At 43.8% G+C, this 20,086-nt stretch overlaps 1 protein-coding gene across 2 annotated transcripts in view; it reads left to right on the plus strand.

Annotated features, from left to right (window-relative positions):
- The first annotated feature begins 391 nt into the window (after nt 1–391).
- Nucleotides 392–20,086, plus strand: part of PYROXD1 (pyridine nucleotide-disulphide oxidoreductase domain 1) — a 30,159-nt gene continuing 10,464 nt past the window's right edge. Inside the window, exons 1-7 of one of the 2 annotated variants that reach the window (XM_045001903.1) lie at nt 392–410; nt 9,386–9,466; nt 11,152–11,271; nt 13,874–14,002; nt 15,850–15,923; nt 17,649–17,809; nt 18,946–19,046. In XM_045001903.1, coding sequence (XP_044857838.1) covers nt 11,200–11,271; nt 13,874–14,002; nt 15,850–15,923; nt 17,649–17,809; nt 18,946–19,046 — 537 coding nt within the window. In that variant the 5' untranslated portion in view covers nt 392–410; nt 9,386–9,466; nt 11,152–11,199. Of the gene's footprint in view, nt 411–454; nt 599–9,385; nt 9,467–11,151; nt 11,272–13,873; nt 14,003–15,849; nt 15,924–17,648; nt 17,810–18,945; nt 19,047–20,086 lie in introns of those variants that run through there. The other variant, XM_045001902.1, reaches the window with a different exon arrangement.

Raw genomic sequence — 20,086 nt, forward strand, 5'->3', positions numbered from 1 at the left:
ACACCGAGCTTTAATGGGTTGAAAACCAGAAGGCAAAGGCCCCAAATTTAGATAACACTGGGGGGGGGGGTTACATCTCAGGATTTGGGGGTGGGGTGGGTGACTCGGTATTTTTTAACTCCTAGGGTTGACACTACTGTGACTAGGGTGACCAGATGTCCCGATTTTTGGGTCTTTTTCTTATATAGGCTCCTATTACCCCCCCCCCCCCCATCACGATTTTTCACATTTGCTCTCTGGTCACCCTGTGACCCTGCCCCCATTGCAAACAACGGGAGCCTGGCCCCTGACGGCTGCCGGGCGCAGGATTCAGCAGACTTCAGCCTCCAGGCCCTGCCCTCGCTCAAGGCCTGATCCTGCCCCAGCAGCGGCTCCGCGGCCAGGTTGCCATTAGCGTCACGTGTGCGGAGGTATTGGGCAGGCGGCGCCGCAAACGCGAAGGGGGGAGGTTTGAGCTCCGCCGCGCACCGTAGACCAGGGCTCCTCCCACCCTCTGCTGTTGCCGGGTCCGGGCGTCGAGATGGCGGCTCCCCTCCCTGCGCGGAGCCGGTTTGTGGTGGTGGGAGGGGGGATTGCGGGAGTCACCTGCGCCGAGCGGGTAGGTACCGCCCCTCCCGCCTCGCGCGCGCGCGCGCGACACCCACCACTTCCCGCCGGCCCCCAACCGCCCAGTGAGTGGGGCGCGCGCCGGGGAGCGCGGGGCGGGGCGCGGGAGCCTCTTGGGGTCTAAACACCTGCTCCCCGGTTTGCACTGTAAGAAAATCTCAGCCCCCACTGCAGGTCCCTGAGCTGTCGGGTCCACCAGGGCACCGCTCGGCCATGCACGCGGCCCCTCTCCCCTGTACACACCTCTTCCTCTGTGCACTCCCCTCAGCTGTGCACACAGCTCCCGTCACCAGTGCGCAGACCCCACAGCTGTGCAGACAGTCCCCCTGCACTGTGCAACCCCCACTGTTGTGCATATCCTCCCACCCACCTGTGTGGCACAGGCCCCCTCATCAGTGCACAGCCCATCTGTGCATCCCCTACAGCTGTGTGTCCACACTGCCCATCTGTGCACCCCCCTTCAGCCATGCACACAGACCATCCTTACCTGTGCAACCCTTCACAGCTGTGCACACAGCCCCCCCATCTGTGAACCCACACAGCTGTTCATACTGCCCCCCCTTGTGTTCCAAAATGTTTTCTTTTTTGCTACAGTGTTCCATTGTTGACTTATATTAATTTTATGAGCTACTATAGCCCCCAGATCCTTTTCTGCAGTACGCCTCCTTAGCAGTCATTTCCTATTTTGTACTTGTGCAATTGATTATTTCTCTCTAAATGTAGTACTTTGAATTTGTCCTTACTGAATTTCAGACCATTTTTCCAGTTTGTCAAAATTATTTTAAATTCTAATCCTGTCCTCAAAAGCATTTCCAACCCCTCCGAGCATGGTATTGTACACAAACTTTATAAGTGTACTCTCTAGGCCATTATCCAAATCATTTATGAATATATTGAATAGTGCAGGATCCAGGACAGGGGCCTGCAGGACCCCACTCCATATGCCCCTCCAGCTTGACTCTGAACGATTGATAACTACTTTCTGAGTATGGTATTCCAACCAGTTGTGCACCCACCTTATTATAGGCTTATCTAGGCTATATTTCCCTAGTTTATCAGAACATAATGTGAGACAGTATCGAAACCCTTACTAAAGTCGAGCTATATAATAGATTTAAAAATTTTATTAAAGTGAATGTTTGAAATGAAATATACACAGGTTGAGAGGGAAGGTACTGTACATCTGGGGTGAGGCTTGGGTTATGGGGGGTTACAGATATCATTTGTAAGGATGAAAAGATACATACATATCGCATAACTGGCATAGACCCAGATTGGGGTGCAAGGGTTTTTAAAGTGTCAGTGGATAAGTGGGCTCGGGTACACCACCCATGGAATGAATAAGGAGTCCAAGTCAGTATCGGTGGAGCGGATAAGTACATGAGTGGGGTGCGTCCCTGGGTCCATCAAGGAAGGGAGTGGGTTATTTCCCTGGTTGGTGGTCTCGGTTACTTGGTGTGGTATTGGCGGTGTCCGGTGATGTGTTCGGTATAAATGTCTCTGGACCACCTGATGGTGTCGGACACCATGAGCTGTCTCATGGGCCGGGCGTAGTGTCGACCGACCCCTCACGCTCTCAGAACCGGCTCATTGCGGGGGTCCCACGAGCCCAAGGCTCCCACGATCAGGGCGTGTACCTGGACTTCGTAGCCCTGGGCTCTCAGGGTCTCAGCCAGCGGGGCGTACTTCGACTCCTTCCGTGCTCGGGCCTCGTGGAAGGCTGGTGACCGGTTTTCGAAAGGCACCATGACGTCTACCAGGAGGACCTTCTTCTTTTCTGCGTCCGTCACGACGATGTCGGGTCGCAGTCGGCTGTCTGTCCTGGGGATGGCGGAGTCCAGGGTGATCTTCCCCAGAGACGGCGGGATGGTTTTCACCAGCCAGTTCTGGATGGTGGTGTGGCGGTGCCGCCAGGCTCCGGAGTGCTGCTTACAACCACACAGGACGTGTGGCAGGGTCTCGTTTGCGTAGCCACACTTCCTGCAGCGCTTGTCCCGGTTGCCGTGGCGGATGGCTCCATTGAGGGGAATGCAGTTGAGTCGGGCCCTGTGGACGAACCGCCAGTCGGCGAACCTGGTGAAGCTGCCCCTGGGGAGGAAGTGGTTGCTGGCATCCCATTTGCTGGACACCTCAAACACCTTGCCCTGGTCCGGCTTCCGTTTGAGGTTCTCGGCGTAGTGACAGCGGATGGCACCTTTCAGGGACCTTTCTAGCATGGCTCTGGCGGTTGGGGTGATGATGGTGTGGTCCGGGGTCTTGACGCGTGGCACCAGTATGCCCAGCTCCCGGTGCTCCTCGCACCACTTCCAGCAGCAGCCGATCCTTTTACCCAGGCGTCTCGAGGCATTGCGGGTGCGGGGCCAGAGAGAGGACAGGTCTCCCCCCTCTCTCCCGAACTCAGCCTCCAGAGAGCAGCTGAGGTAAGTGGCAATGTCCCGCTTGGGGGGGGCCCTGGCGATGCATTTCCTGACCGCGTCCCGTATGGCCTCCTGGGTGATGCGCCTCACCGTCTGGTCCGGGCACGTCAGGAGGCGGAAGGCATGGGTCATCACCGCCACATCGCACAGGTCACCCATCCGAGGTACGTTGGCGCTGCCCTGCCTGTGGGAAATGTAGATGATGTCCGTGCATGCCCTCTGGGGAAGGTGGAGCCACTTCTTCACCAGCTGTCTGATGGTGCTGTCATCTACAGCTTTATCAATCTGCAAGGCTTGTTACCATCTCAAAGAAGGATAGTATGTTGGTTTGACATGATTTGTTATTGACAAATCCAGGTTGACTGTTACGTATCACCTCTCTGAAAACATCTGCTCATTTTGCAGCAGCAGTCAAAAGAACAATATCATATGCCACTGTACAAATCAATGGTACATCTACACCTTCAATACTGTGTGCAGTTCTGATCTCCCCATCTCAAAAAGATATATTAGAATTGGAAAAAGTTCAGAGAAGGACAATAAAAATTATTAGGGGTATGGAACAGCTTCCATATAGGGAGAGAGTAGAAAGATTGGCACTGTTCAGCTTAGAAAAGAGGTGACGAAGGGAGATAAGATAGAGGTCTAAAATAATGGAGAAAGTGAAAAAAGGAAGTGTTATTTAACCCTTCATATAACACAAAATCAAGGTGACACCCAATGAGATTAATAAGCAGCAGGTTTAAAACAAACACAAGGCAGTACTTTTGCATACAACACACAATCTGTGGAACTCATTCATTCTCTGGGTGACCCTAAGTCTCTGACTGCCAGAGCTGGGACAGGATGACAGGATGACACTTGCTAATTGCCATGTTCAGTTCATTCCCTCTGAAGCACCTGGCAGTGACCACTGTCAGAAGACAGGATACTGGTCTGATCCAGTATGGCCATTCTTATGTTCTTCTTATCTTCTAGTTGCTTTCAAACTGATTGTTTGATTATTTGCTTTATTAACTTTCTGAGTACCCAAGTTAGGCTGTCTGGTCTATAATTCCCTGAGTTGTCCTTATTCCCCTTTTTATAGGTAGGTATTATATTTGCCCTTTTCCGGTCCTCTGGGATGTCCCAAAACTTCAGCATGAATTCATGAGACAGTTAACTACGACTTTGCCAAAAGATTAGATTACATCATGGGGATGTGCTCGCCGTCCTGGGATGCAGTTCTTTCCATCCCATCATTCCTTGGGCTTCCTATTTCATTTTGTGCCATTTTTCAACAGCCCTTGTAAACTGTGCACTTGCCATCTGTGCCTGACAGCATGGATCCTGAGCTTCTGACCATTCTGGTGATGAGTATTATGAACGCAGTGCAGCTGGTCCTGCAGTATTTCATGAGCTGCGAAACACAGAGTGAGCTGGTGATGCCTGCCCTGCTGTCTTCCGTGGAAATAAATAATTCAAGATTGCTGCTGGCATTCACAGACCAGCTTGCCACAGTGGACCATTGATACTGGGATCGGGAAACAAGCACTGAGTGGCGAGATCGCCTTGTGATGCATGTATGGGATGACGAGCAGTGGCTGCAGAACTTTTGGATGCGCAAAGTCACCTTTCTGGAACTGTGCGTGGAGCTCGCCCCAGCACTGCAGCTTAAGAACACCAGAATGAGAGCTGCTCTGACTGTGGAAAAGCAAGTGGCGATTGCTGTGTGGAAGCTGGCAACTCCAGACTGCTACCGATCAGTTGTGAATCAGTTTGGAGTTGGAAAGTCCACCATGGGGACTGCGGTGATGCAAGTGTGCAAGGCCATTAACCTCCTGCTACAAAGGACTGTGACTCTTAGTAATGTCCAGGAAATAATTGATGACTTTGAGGCAATGGGATTCCCTAACTGCGGCAGGACGATAGATAGAACACATATCCCCGACCATCTTGCGACAGAGTACATCCACCAAAAGGGCTACTTCTCCATGGTCTTGCAGGTGCTGGTGGATCACGGGAGCCATTTCACTGACATCAATGCGGGGTGGTCAGGGAAAGTGCATGATGCACACATCTTTTTGGAACAATGGACTGTATAGAAAGCTGCATGCTGGGACTTTCTTTCCAGACCAGAAGATTCCAGTGGAGGAATATGAAAATTTCCATAGTGATCCTTGGAGATCCCGCATACACCTTGGTCCTGTGGCTCATGAAGCCTTACACAGGAAACCTAGACAGCAGCAAGGAGCAATTCAACAACAGGCTTAGCAGGTGCCGAATGACCATTGCATGTGCCTTTGGCTGGCGCTGTCTTTTTTACCAGGTAGACCTCAATGAGGAAAATATTCCGATAGTCATTGTGGCCTGCTGTACTCTCTATAATATTTGTTAATTGAAGGGGGAAAAGTTTCTCCAGGGTGGGCCACTGAGGCTGATCAACTGGCTGCTGATTTTGAGCAGACAGATAGAAGGGCAATTAGAAGAGCGCAACGGGAGGCTATTCAAATCAGGGAGGTTTTGAAGAAGCTTTTGACAGTGATTCTCAGTATTGTGTCTGTATGTGATGCATTCAGCCAGACAATGTTTACTTATCCCTGTAGTGCTTGCTTCTTGAGGATGTATTACAAGGAGCAAATATTCCTACCTATAGCCACTGTGTTTCAGTGTTAGCACTGAGTGATGTATGTATGTCACAAATAAAGACTCATTTTATTTCAAAGACTCAAGTTTAATAACAGGATAAAACACAAACTTTTGGACAAACGGAACATGAAAATGAGGAACAGTCTTGCGGTTAGGACTTTCATAGCTGGGTGTAATTCCAGTTTTCATTGGAAAATCATTACTGTGAGGGACTGGGAAACACACAGGGGAGTTGGGGGAGGGATGGACCAGAGTTCTGTAGTGGCTGGAGGGAGTCGGGCGTGGATTTGCTCTGATTGCAGGCTAATGAGGGACTTCAACATCTCTGTCTGGTCCAGGAGGTTTATCATCCACTCCTGCCCGTGTCCCTTCCTGGCTTTCAAGCCTCAGTCTTTCATTAATTGTCTCCCTCCATGCTCTTGTTTCACTATGAGCTGCGTCTATTGACTGCAGCACTTGTCAAAACGTATCCTCCTCATTCCTCTTGGGTTTGCTGCCTTATCTGATGGAGGCTCTCTGCCAGTGTGGAGGAGTGTGTTCTCAAGGCACATGTGCAGAAGGCAAAAGAACAGTGAACAGAGACAATATTGTGAGTGCGTTCACAGACATGAATCACAAAAGTTACACACACCTCTTTCTCAAAGTCCCTTGGATAGCACACAGTTGGCCGCGAGTCCCAATTATGGTGAGTTCGCGAGGGGAGGAAAGGGCAAGAAAGTACAAAGGGTGATTTTCGAAGGGTTTACTGTTAGTGGCTAGGGAACCTATTCTGAATACTTGTACCCTTTTCCGCAGGCTAGGGTAATCAAACCCGATATCTCACTCCTCAGGGTAATTCAGGATGCAAGGGAACATCTCCTGCCTGCATGTGGTTTCAGACCGGCTCCGTATGCTGCTTGTCTGTGTGCCACTCTGGTTCCTGCAGAAATAATTGCTGGGTGGTGCGGCAAAGTTTCATACACTGGGGGTAGAAACAAGGCAGCTCTACCAAGCAACCTTCGGCAGCAGATTGCAGAGTACCTACAGGAAAGTTTCCTAGAGATCACTATGGAGGATTCCAGAGACATCCCCATGTACATTAATAAACTTTTTCTGATGTGGCCCCACTGCATAGATGGACAGGCTCTGTTGTTAATTTCTGTCCCTTATCCCATCTCCAACACATAACAAAGTACATGAGAGCTCAATCTCCTGTCACCAGGCAGTATGAAAGCAAAATGAGCACTTACCAGAGCTCTCCTCTCCTGCATCCTCCGCGCCAAAGCCAGAGTGCTGGGATTAGCTAGACCCCTCCGAATTGGAAAAGAGATCCTGACTCACTGTGCCACTTGATGACCCTGCCTTGTGCTCCACATAGTCTTCCAGCTCCACCTCCATCTCCTCGTCCACCACTTCCTCAATGGAGTTGAGTCCGATGGCTGTTGCCTCCATGCCCCTGAAGTATCCACGGGGCTCTTGGTGGTGGAGATGGGGTCACTGCTGAGGATGTCGTGCAGCTCCTTATAGAAGCAGCATATCTTTGGTGCTGCACCAGAGCGATGGTTGGCCTCCCTTGCTTTCTGGTACGCCTGTCTCAGCTCCTTGATTTTAGCACGACACTGCTGCATGTTCTTTTTGTGCCCCTTCTCCTGCATGCCAATAGCAATTAGCCTATAGGTATTGAAATTCCTACAGTTGGTGCAAAGCTGTGACTGCACAACCTCCTCTCCCCATATATCAGCAGATCCAATAGCTCCTGTGTGTTCCACACGGGAGCGCATCTGTTGCATCAGCTGTGTGAACTGTGCACACCGAGCAAACAGGAAGAGGAATTTCAAAAATTCCCAGGCCTTTAAACGGGGGATAGGTGCATATCAGGGCAGCAGAGTTCAAACTGCTGACCAGAATGGTCATGATGGGCATTGTGGGACACTTCCTGGAGGGTGACATAACCAAGTAAGGTGTCTACACTGATGCTGTGTTGCTCTAATTATGTCGCAAAAAGCTCTATGTCGCTTGTTGAGATGGTTTTATTATGTCAGCATAGCAGGGAAGTTACATCAGCGGGAGGAGCATTTCAGTATGTATACCTCAGTGTTTTGTTGACGAAAGCTGACTTTTGTCGACAAAATTGTGTAGTGTAGACAAGACCAAAGAAATAGTGTGATTTAATATTCTAAATGTTGGTTAATTGGCCTGTCTCAAGACAGCTCCTTAAATGGCTTTTTCTAATTGATTTATTTATTTTTATTTCATAGGATGTAGTTAGGATTGCCTGCTTTGCGAACTATAAACTGTTTGTTTATTAACAAGTCCACCTCCCATGAGACTAAATTATAAAACATTCGTAGGTATCTAAACAATAGATTCACAATAATTTGGGGAAACCATATACTTGAGTCTTACCTTACCAAGACAAAAGTATCCACCAGAGGCTCTTCACTCTTAAAAGTGTAATTCCTGTCAAAAACTCTCCTCAGAGAGACCTATAGAAGAAGTTGTAATGGAAATAACCAGTTTATCATTTGTGTTTGGTCATTTGTGGTGTTTAATATTTTCTTTTCCGTTTTTAAATATTAAAATAGCCATGGTTAATAACAGTGATTATTTTGCTTAGTCTTGCTCGTGGAGCCCTTAACGTACCTGCGACTAAATAATGGGAGCCACACGCCTCAGTTGACAGCAAGAGAAACAATTAATAAGATCTGGCCTACCATTTCTTATTACTTGAAACTAAAGAATTGTAGTAATTTTTAAAATAAAATTACTTAGCATCCAACAATTTAAAATTATCCCTTTCAACCCTCCCTGGCATTAGTCAATAATAAAGGTAGTGAATTGCATGAGAATTTATACTGCACTTAGAAGAGCATCTGGGCTCCTTGTTCCTAGCTAAGGGAACTTTCCCTTATGAAGCAAGCCCACATGCCTCTTCCTCTCTTTATAACATACAACATTCTTGCTGCGGCACAGTTTTTTGTCATTAAATTAAAAATCAGTGGCTTCAGATTAACGCACAAACTTGCTGTTACCACTTTAAAGTACTTTTGTTTAAAAAATTGCCATTCACTTACCCGAAGATCATATTCTAGGAACCTGTGTTACGGAAACAACGATATGTGCAAATTTGAACCAAATCCGTTGTTGTATCTTTCTGCTAGAGGACTACAGAAGCCAATGAGAACCTCCCTGGCAAAAATAGCAAAAACATGAATTTTTAAACAGCTTGATTATATAACCAGGACATCAAAAAATCCATAATTAGGCAAAGATTATAATCCATTTTCCATAAAACTCATTCAGAGATACCAGGTATTCACTGTTCTTTCTATAGTCAAAAGTCTTTAATACAATTTTAACTGAGTTACCTCTGGCCACTAATAATTGGACTCTAGGCATACAGGCTCTTCAGATCTCAATTAGTGTGACTTTACACCTCCCAGTTTGGCTTGTGTGATGGTATGAAGAGTCGTCTTGTGGTTAGGTATTTATGCCATGATGTGAGTCTTATGGAAACGTCTGTAAATAAAGAAAGCCTTGGACCTGGGAGTCAGGTTCGCTTCTATTGTATCACCCAAACCAAGTTTACCCTTCTGTAAAATGGAGGTAATATTTGCTTACATCTCTGGGTTTTACAAGACTAAAATCCTTAATACGATAACTTCTGGTTTTTTTTAGTACTGTTATTGTCTTATTTAAAGTCTAATTCCACTGACAGCTGTGTTCACTCATCATGCTCTCTCTTTCTTTACAAGCTGGCTACAGAATTTCCATCAGAAGATATTCTCTTAGTAACAGCTTCTCCAGTTATAAAAGCAGTAACAAATTTCAAACAGGTAAGAGAGAGACTTAATTTTTGTTTTTGTGTTGGTGTCTATAAAAGTTACTAAAGCATTTACTCAGTAGAGATAATTTAGGGCCTGACCCCACAAATGCTTATGCATATGGTTTCAGTCTCTTGCCCTTTTCCCCTTGGCTCCCAGTCTGCTTGTCCAACCTGTTCTAGCTTCCTTCCTTCAAGCTCCCAAGCTCAGTCTCCATTCATAGAATATCAGGGTTGGAAGGGACCTCAGGAGGTCATATAGTCCAACCCCCTGCTCAAAGCAGAACCAATCCCCAGACAGATTTTTGCCCCTGATCCCTAAATGGCCCCCTCAAGGATTGAACTCACACCCCTGGGTTTAGCAGGCCAATGCTCAAACCACTGAGCTATTCCTCCCCTTCTCCCGTCCTGGCTCCCTGTAACAATCTCCATGCCCAGCCATTCCCAGTTTCTCTCCCCTGAGTTCTTCCAGTCCCAGTCTCACCAGACTCCTTTTCCAATCTACTACTTTCCCACCCCCTGGTCTGGCTTTTGCCTCCTCTGCATTTGAATCAGACAGCTTCATCCTCCACGCTATCCGGGTGCCAACAGAAGAGACTGCGCATGCCAGCTTGGAGCAGTCATTATAGGGAAAGTCTGACTTCACCCCCTAGCCCTGGGCTGGAGCATACTCAGTTGCTTGTGGGGATGGTTTATGCAGAGTCTGGTCACAGGTAGGAGCTGTGAGAGAATGGCTCATGCTCAGTTGGTGTATGGAGATAGCATGTTTGTTAGATCAGTCTGCACTAGGAGCTATGAAAGACTCAAGCATGCTCAGTGAAGATGGAATCTTCAGAGATTTTAGCTGTGAATCTCTAAGAAGTCTCTCCTGAATACATGTATGAACTGGGATTTTTCATTTACTTTTATCACTTGGCCAAATTTTGGCATATTTTCACAGGAACAGCAAAATACGTATCCCTTACACAAAGGCCACCCCCCTGCCAAATGTCAAGTCCCTGCTCACAGCATATGGGTCATAGATCTATTCAAAGAAAAGATCACCAGAATTTTTTAATGTGGGCAAAACGGTGTATTTTTTTTCTAGCCTTGTTCTTAAAAACAACTGAACTGTTGTTGCTAAAATTTTCCAAAAAAAATTTAGGCTAAGGCCCAGCATGGAACATTGCAGCCCAAGTGAATTTAGTTTTGCAAAGTTATAAGCAACTGGAAACAGTCTTAAAATGAAAAGCATAGGGCTACCTTAATAATAGATGGTTCCACCAGCATAGGGCTACCTTAATAATAGATGATTCTACCAGCCCCACTTATAACAACAGAAATTAGATATGGAAAAGACCTATTTGATTGATTAGTCAGTCCTCTGGGGGCAAATATAGTCTCAGGTGCTTAATCTAGTCTAATTTTAAATGTCTCAAAATAGGGATTTAGACGTCCAAGTTCCATTTTGAGTGATAACGTACTGCTGAGAGCCTTTCTTAGGAATATTTATTAACAGATTATGTACCTAAATGCTTAATTTTAGTAGTAACTTTCTAACTTGGTTGAAAGAATTTGCTGTGGGTTTCGTGCTTTAAGTTTACAGACTGGGAGTGAACATATCTATTTTCTAATCAATAGGTTTGGTTGAAAACTTAATAAAAGAAGAAAAACAATTAAAACATAAATGATTGCTCTCTTTTTTTTTTTAAACTATAGGTCTCCAAAACACTAGAGGAATTTGATGTTGAAGAACAACCAAGCACTATGTTAGAAAAACGGTATCCCAACATTAAAGTTATAGAGTCTGGAGTGAAACAGTTGAAAAGTCAGGAGCATGTAAGAGAATTTTGTTTTGCCTAATTTTTATGGATCCTGAAAGTGAATGGGTTTAAGAAGGGATCCATTTTTCAAATGAAATATGTTATTAAAACAGAATTTTTAATGATTTAAATTAATTTACCAAGATTTAGAACAGAAGAGAAATGTCACAGTTCACTTATAGTGCACTTTTAGAAGAAATGTAGGCAATGGGGTAAAAAACAATCATAGGTCATAAGTCATTAGAAAATTTCAGTGGTTAGGATGCTTAGATCAGGACTCCTGATTCCTCTAATATATTGCATGGATCTTTAGAGCAGAGTAGCAAAGAGGTTGATCATGAAACCAGATATAATAGAATTAAGATTCCTGAAAAATTTTTAAATCATTAATCGGCACTCTCTGTGAACTGTCACTTGGTTTGTTGCCAAAGAGAAACCAAAAACAGTACTGACTTTATAAATTTATAATAAATACCCACTTTTAACTCTCAGGAGAACAAAATAAATAAATCTCTACACTTCATTCTCCAGCAAAAATATAGTACACACTGTCTCTCTAATCCTTGTTCAGTGTCTTACTTACAGAGTAAAGTTGGAAGGCTTTGTTTTTTACCTCAATATTATTTGTTTACCCACATTCAGAGCCAACTCTGTGTTTTTTGCTTTTATTATATGGTATACCTGTAATTACTGGTATACCTGTAATTAATTCACTGTACTTAGGTTAAGGTAGTATACTCATATTCTATATCTGTTAGGCTGATGTATGCGCTCTGGTATAATACATTATTAATACTATTGTGTGTGTGCTTTATTAATATGTTGCGGGTTTTGTTTTGTTTTAGGGATGTCCCCTTGGATGGCCATTGTGACATTTTGGGGATCACCCAGACCAGTAATGGGTTCAGTAACTCCTGCCCTGTACCTTTGGGTGGCCTTAGTACTATGCTGCTATAGCTCAGAACCCTGACACCAGTAGCCAGACCACAGGCATAAAGGTCTCACCCTTGCTTCCACCAGCCTAGTTACTCCTTATAGGGTGACCCCAACAACCCTTCTGTTCTTGAATCTCCCCAAATCCATCCTTCCTGAGTTCTTAACTAGCAGACACTTGGACTTTGCACAGTCTCAAAGACAGGGATTTATCTGTGAATGCTGGATCTCCCCTAGCTTGGGCTAGGGAGCACTGTGGGAAACTGTTCAAAAGCAATAGGTAACTTTTATTAGAAAAAGGAGTTTATCTAATATGGAAGTGCAAAGCCAGAAGTTGTGTCTTTGTTTATTTTCTGTGTAACTTATATGTGTTTGCCTTTCCTTACAGTTTCATCTTTGAATCTATGAGTTTTCTAGTAAATAAACTTTTTGTTTATTTTTACAGCAACCAGGTCTCTGGTGTGCAAATTGTTTGGATTGTATGTGCCAAAGTGAACTGATAATAGGAGGGCAGGGGCTGTTTTCGCACCTTCATGGGTGTTGAACAAGAGGAAAAATGTCTGAGTGTCTGATAGTTAAGAACTTGGGGTAGGCGGATTTGGGGAAAATTGGAAGGGCTGATAGGGTCACCCTGCAAGGAGTAATGAGGCAGATGAAAGCCAGGGCAAGACCTTTATGCTTGTGGGCTGGTTATTGGTGTCAGGGCTCTGAGCCAAATAGTTTAGCATTTAGGCACTCAAGATTATAAGGCAGATGGTGACAGATCCTTTTACTGGTCTGGGCAGTCCCCCAAAAGTCACAGCCATATTGCATGTGTACATCATCTTTCATCTCAAAGGATCCCAACGCTCTTTATAAGCTCTCTACAAGATGGACAGAACCATTGTAATGTGGCCATCTCTGAGGTGGAGAACAGCAAATAAGCTTACAAAATGTTGCATTTTAAATGTTCCATGCTGCAGCTTTCTGTGGCTTTCTCCAGAACCTGACAATGTTGCTCTTTTAGAATCTGATCCAATGTCTATTGAAGTCAGTGATAGCCTTTCCATTGACTTTAATGAACTTTGGATCAGATACTTGGTTGACCAGATGTGGCAGTATGTAGAGTTGCATCCATGGCACTTATATCCTTTGAAAGACCTGGGGGAAAAAGCATGATTTTGAACACAGATCCCAAAAGCAACTATTTATACTGCAGGCTGCCCCCAACAGAATTCTGTGTACATACATGTAAATTAATCGCAGCCTTCCATTCTACAAAATACAGATGTAATCTCCAATATAAAAAATAGCATTTGGACTAATAAAGCAGTGTAGGTTTTGTCATGATATACAAGCTAATAAAAAACAGTCTAATGCACAAAACAAACTCTTCTGTCAACACCATAACAAAATACAGACTGCCAACAAGAGGCATGCTTTATATTTTGTCTTGTAATCTTATTGAGTTTACTATATGCAATTTCCATGTAAGTGATATAGGAACTCACATAGCACTGTCATGAGCGTAGTATAAACTGCTAAGATATTTAATTAGTTAAGAGAGAGGACTTGCTTAATTATTTTTACTTTTCCCATAGCCAGTTACAGTTTTTGAAACCAGCAAAATACTGTGATTTTTAGGTATGCCCTAGGTTTTCTTAGTTGACCTATATAGATGGTTTACCTTTTTAATCTTTTAACAGAAAATTTTCACAGAAGATGGCAAACAGTGTATATATGAAAAACTTTGCCTATGTGCAGGAGCAAAACCTAAGTTAATTTTTGAAGAAAACCCATATGTATTAGGAATCCGGGATACTGACAGTGCTCAGGTAACGTATTTTCATGGTTCATTAACATGTTAGCATTTTGCATCCTAACCACACACGTGGTTAGTCACAGTGTAATGTAAAAATTATTGTGGAATGAAATAGATAAACAAGATGTTATCCTAATACCAGAAATAAATAATAGAAACCATTGTTACATATTTTTAGAAGCAAAGAAGTAACTCTGAAATGCCATTTTAAAAAATAAGATCTTTATTTTAAAAAATAACTCATGAATGCATAGAGTGGGTTCCCATTATGAGAACCTTCAGAATAAGCAAAATAGTAGTTTATTTTGTGCTGGTAACAGGTGCCAGATTGAAAACATACAGCGTAGGCAGCAAGCTTCCCCATATTCTCTTGCTTACTACAGTATAGGTATGTCTACACCATATATTTTTAGCTCAAGTTCAGTGCTTGCCAATTAACTTGAGGTACTCAACAAATTTGTAAAGGCTTGTGAGGATGCCCCACACATTTGATCCAGGCTGTAAATTTGTTTTTGTAAAGAAATTGGCTATCCAGTAACTTGAGTTAAAGAAGGCTAATGAAGACAAGCCCAGAAAGACAACCTCTAGGGCAGGGGTCAGCAACCTTTCAGAAGTGCTGTGCCGAGTCTTCATTTATTCACTCTAATATAAGGTTTCGCGTGCCAGTAATACATTTTAACATTTTTAGAAGGTCTCTTTCTATAAGTCTATAATATATAACTAAACTATTGTTGTATGTAAAGTAAATAAGGTTTTTAAAATGTTTAAGAAGCTTCATTTAAAATTTAATTAAAATGCAGAGCCCTGCCGGCCCCACCCCCTCCTCCGGACCGGTGGCCAGGACCCAGGCAGTGAGAGTGCCACTGAAAATCAGCTTGTGTGCTTCCTTTGGCACACGTGCCACAGGTTGCCTACCGCTGCTCTAGGGACAGGATAGGAGAGGATAGTTGTTTCCATAGCCTCTCAGTTTTTTATTTCTCTGTTGTGACTAACCACAAGGTTGGTCAGTTGTGTACATTGATCCATATGGTACGGGATGGAGACTACCAGGTCATTCTTTCATAAATTCTTGAACCATCACCAGATCGTCATGACTCTTGGTCACTGCTGATCTGGACTAGATTCAAATCAACAGTTCAGAATTTAATGGCTTTCTGTGCCATGAACTATTCAGTCCCAGTGGATGCAGATTTTTGTTTAAAATATAGTGTCCCAAGTGATAATGATATGATAGAAAATACTGTCTGGTATTCTTTGTTTTCTGAATAGCAGCACCTCTTGCTCATAAGTTATGTAACTCAGGGACTTAATTTTCTTTTTCAAAATCTTTTCCAGGCAAACAAAACAGTCTGTGGCAAATCTAAGAACCTTACTGTTAAATCAATGTTATAAATGCAAAACAGTCTCCTTATCCTGGTCCATTTTCTCTTTTTACAAGATATTGAGTGAAATAAAATTGGACTCAAACAAACAGAACATGATTTCAATATTGGTTTTTAAATACATTATAAAATATGAGAAGAAACGTGCTTTAGTGATTAGGACAAGGGAGAGACTCCTGGATTCTATTACAAACTCTGCCATTTAATCTCAACTAAATCACTTACCTTTCCTCGTCTCAGTTTATTTATCTATAAAAGCAATATAGTAGAGGCACACTGTGGCATCCTAACAGAGCTATAGAGTCTTAATTAACTTCAATAAAATGCCTTAACATAATTAGATGTGTATCATTCACAATCATTAATATAATAATTATTAAAATTAGATATTTGAGAATTTGAGGAATATTAAATTATGTAAATTGATCAAGTTTGAGTGACTAAAATACTGTAAGCTGTACTTTTTTTTTAACTATAGGCCTTTCAGAATCATTTGGCTAAAGCTAAAAGAATAGCAGTTGTGGGAAATGGTGGCATTGCGCTCGAATTAGTGTAAGTAAATTATTTTCTTAAAGTTATTGAGAAATGTGTGCAAATAAAGACTAGAACAACTGGGTTATCCAAGTGTGTGTTATTTTAGGATTTTTTAAAAATGCTTTATAATAACGTTCTAATTATTATTTATTTATATTTAGTAAGGGCATTGATAAAAGGAAGTACTTTCACACAACATGTAATTGGACTGTGGAACTCATTATCACAGAAAATCATTGAGGCCAATAATTCAGTAAGATTCAAAAAGGGATTGGACATTTACATGGATAACAACATCCAGAGTTAAAGTAATGTAAAAATAATTGAAAGGGACGTTAAAGCTCGTGCTTTAGGGTTTAAGCTATTCTCTGTTAGAGATTAGAATGAGACCTAATGTGGGAGTATGGAGCAGATCTGCCTACTGTGTGGTTCTTACACCTTCCTCTGAAGTCCTTTTAATACCAGAATTGGTGTTGGAATGAGGATAATGTGCTGGAAGGACTCTTGCCCCTACTCTGAATTGAGGCTAAAGTGGTGGGGGATGCTGCAGGGATTACCAAATTGGAGAGCCAAGGATAGTCTTGCTTATGGTTTTTCTCTCATCAGGCAAAGATTTTCTTTAGGTACTGTAGTGCACATGACCGGGTTGTGGTGGTGGTGGTGGTGTGTGTGTGTAGGGGGGGGAATCTTGTCATGACGCTGAAGGGCCTTGGATCCATTAGTGACATTTTGTACTGTATATGTACATGTAGATTTGTCTCATAAAAAGGGGGATAATATGTAATCTCCATAACCAGTACTAAAAGGCATGAAAATAGGATGCACACAACTTCTTCTTTCACCAGGGAGGCATTAACTTTGTGTCCAGGTTTAGGAATGAAAGCACCTGTCCTCTTTTTAATCTAGATCAGCGTTTCTCAAACTGGGGTCTGTGGTTTGAGAAACGCTGATCTATGGGCCCCGCTGCTCAACTCCTCCCCCTCCATCCCTCCTAGGCAGGCTCCCTATCTGCCCTGGTTCTTTGCGGCTCCTGGAAGCGTCTGCCAGGTCCCTGTGGACCCTAGACACAGGGGCTGCCAGTGAGGCTCTATTCGCTGCCCCTGCTTGAGTGCCGGCTCCGCAACTCCTATTGGCCAGGAACTGTGACCAATGGCAGCTGTGGGCGCAGCATCTGCAGGCGTGAGGGCAGCACACAGAGCCTCATTGGCCGCGCATCAGCCTAGGGACCACAGGTAAGCACCACCGGGAGCCCGCACCTCAACCCCCTACCCCAGCCCAGAGTCCCCTCCTGTACTCAAAATCCCTTCCAGAGCCCCCAGCCCACAGCCTCCTCCTGCACCCCAAAACCCTCCCAGAGCCCATACCCTCAGCCAGAGCCTTCACCCCCCTCCCGCATTACTAACCCCCTACCCCAGCCCAGAGTCCCCTCCCACACTCCAAATCCCTCATCCCCGGCCCCACCCCAGAGCCCGTACCCCCAGCCGGAGCTCTCACCCCCTTCCCGTATACCAACTCCCTGCCACAGCCTGGTGAAAGTGAGTGAGGGTGGGGGAGAGGAAGCGACAGAGGAAGAGGGGATGGAGCGAGCGGGGGGCAGGGCAGGGGGTCCCCAATTTTTTTTAAATCAAAATGGCAGGCCTCGGGTTGCTAAAGTTTGAGACCTGCTGATCTAGATGACTCATAAACAAAGATTTCCTCTATGGCAACCCATAATTGTATCCATTGTTGAAATATGCTTTCCAGGTATGAAATTGAAGGATGTGAAGTGCTTTGGGCCATCAAAGACAAAGCCATTGGGAATACTTTCTTTGATGCGGGAGCAGCTGAATTCCTTATTCCAAAGCTAACAGCTGAGAAATTAGAGACTGCAATTACATGTAAAAGAACCAAATATACGACAGAAGGTACTGTGCAAACAGTAAAATACAATCCTTGCTTTAGTATATTAGCATATTAGTTGGCACTTGAATTTACACCAACATCCAAAATCATATGTAAACCTGAGATCAGCCGAATTAACAATGTTCAGAAAAGCTTCACTATTCAAAGTAGCATTCCCTCTTTAAAAACACAAACATTAAAAAGATTTTAATTATCATACTGCTAAAATGTTTGTGTAATATTGCTCTCTAAAGATTATTTAATTTATACACTGGTATGTATGCATGTATCTCTGTCTCTATTTGATGATGTTGCATGTTATATAATTGCTCAAGTGCTGCAGCAAGTAATATTGGTAATTGGAAGCACTCTACCCTCTTAGTCCCTGTGCAGCCCTTGGAGGGGGGCCCCACAGGGCTTCACACGCTGCCCTTGCCATGCCTCCAGGTACCTCCCCCGAAGCTCCCATTGGCCGTGGTTCCCCGTTCCCTGCCAATGGGAGCTGCGGAGGGCAGTACCTGGAGGCAGGGCAATGCACGGCACCCTCTGCCCCCCGCCCCAGGGACGTGGTGCCATCTGCTTCTGAGCGCGGTGTGGGGCCTGCAGCACCACGGGCGGGGGGTTTGGAGACAATCCTTCGGGCCTGATCCAAAGCCCCGGATCCAGCCTGCGGGTCGTAGTTTGCTCACCCCTGTGCTAGATGCTTTTTAAAATTCCCCCATCTGTTTTAATTTGGATATTAATATTTTTTCTGTGTTACAATGAGGCCTGCAGTTCTCTAGTCACATGAGTGGCCCCATTGATTCATGTGAGTAAGGGTCTGCTGGAACAACTTCTTTAATCTGTTGTATTGTTGCTGTGTGCTTTCACACCGCGGTTACTTTTTACTCCATCTCTAGTTGCATGTGAGTGGTGGCTAAGGGGTAAAAGGTGTTGTCAAGAAAATAAAATAATAAGATTACAATCCTGAAGTATGATGTGTTCTAGAAGTAGTGGAGTGTTTTGACTCCAGCACATTGTAATCCCCCCATCCCACCACAAGGTCACACTACTCTCTTAGTTCAGAATCCTTTGGAGTTGTGAGGATTGTATAATAGTGCATAAGGTCTTTGAATCGTGCATATGTTGAGTCTGATATTCTCCACATCCTTGACTTCAGGAAGTGAGAAGGAAGAAGGAAGTGTGGCAGCAGCTAACAAACTTGGCACTGCCTTAGGCCCTGATTGGCATGAGGGCCTACATCTTAAAGGAACTAAAGAGGTAAGGCTGACATCATCCTAACTATATTTGTTTAGATGCTAGTTTAAGTGTGTGGGAATGCATGGGCAGTACAGTGCCACACAATGTTTCTAGGAATAAGACCAGAATGAACATGAACTAATTCTCCTCGTACACCAAATTTTCATTTGTAAATCCAGTAACTTCAGTAGAGTTATTTCTGACTTTCACTGATGTGAGGAGAATTGGATCTACTGCTGTGCTTTTGCTCCTTCATCTTCAGATACAAGCTCAGATGTTTTTGTCCACATTTCTATGGGATTGGGCCTGATTGTAGTTTTAATAAAGAGCAACAAAAGCTATTTGCATACTTTCTAACTTCAGCTGCTTCAAATAAAGTTTAATCTCAGAAAGAAAGAATAATGAAACTCACCCAAAGGTACAGCACACAACAGTCACTTATCATTACAGATATTCATGTTTCCTTTTTAATGAAACAATATAAATACATTTTTAAAACCCTGGAAGTAGGGTTGTGTGGACCTTTTTTTGTTTGAAAAAAATAAACAAAAATCAACTAAGTGGGCATTTCTATGTTTTTATCAGATTTTCATTTTTTGATCTTTTCGGTCACTCTGAAGTATTTATTTGAATATAACATATATTTGAAAGATTTTTATGTGAGAAATATTAGCCTCAAATTTCAATTTTCAATTAAATTTTTAACTATTCTAAAAAATTAGAAAGAAAGGAATGGGCATATCAAAGTTGTTGCGTGTCTCTCAAAATAATCATAGAATCATAGCACTGAAAGGGACCTCAAGAGATCTTCTAGTCCAGTCCCCTGCACCAAGGTAGGGCTAAGTATTATCTAGACTATCCCTGAGAGGTGTTTGTCCAACTTGCTCTTAAAAATCTCCAATGATGGAGATTCCACAACCTCCCTAGGCAATTTATTCCAGTCTTTAACCGCCCTGACAGTTAGGAAGTTTTTCCTAATGTCCAACCTAAACTGCCCTTGCTGAAATTTAAGCCCATTGCTTCTTGTTCTGTCCTCAGAGGTTAATGAGAACAATTTTTCT

The sequence above is a fragment of the Mauremys mutica genome, chromosome 1 (genome assembly GCF_020497125.1).
Source record: "Mauremys mutica isolate MM-2020 ecotype Southern chromosome 1, ASM2049712v1, whole genome shotgun sequence".
Lineage (NCBI taxonomy): Eukaryota > Metazoa > Chordata > Testudines > Geoemydidae > Mauremys > Mauremys mutica.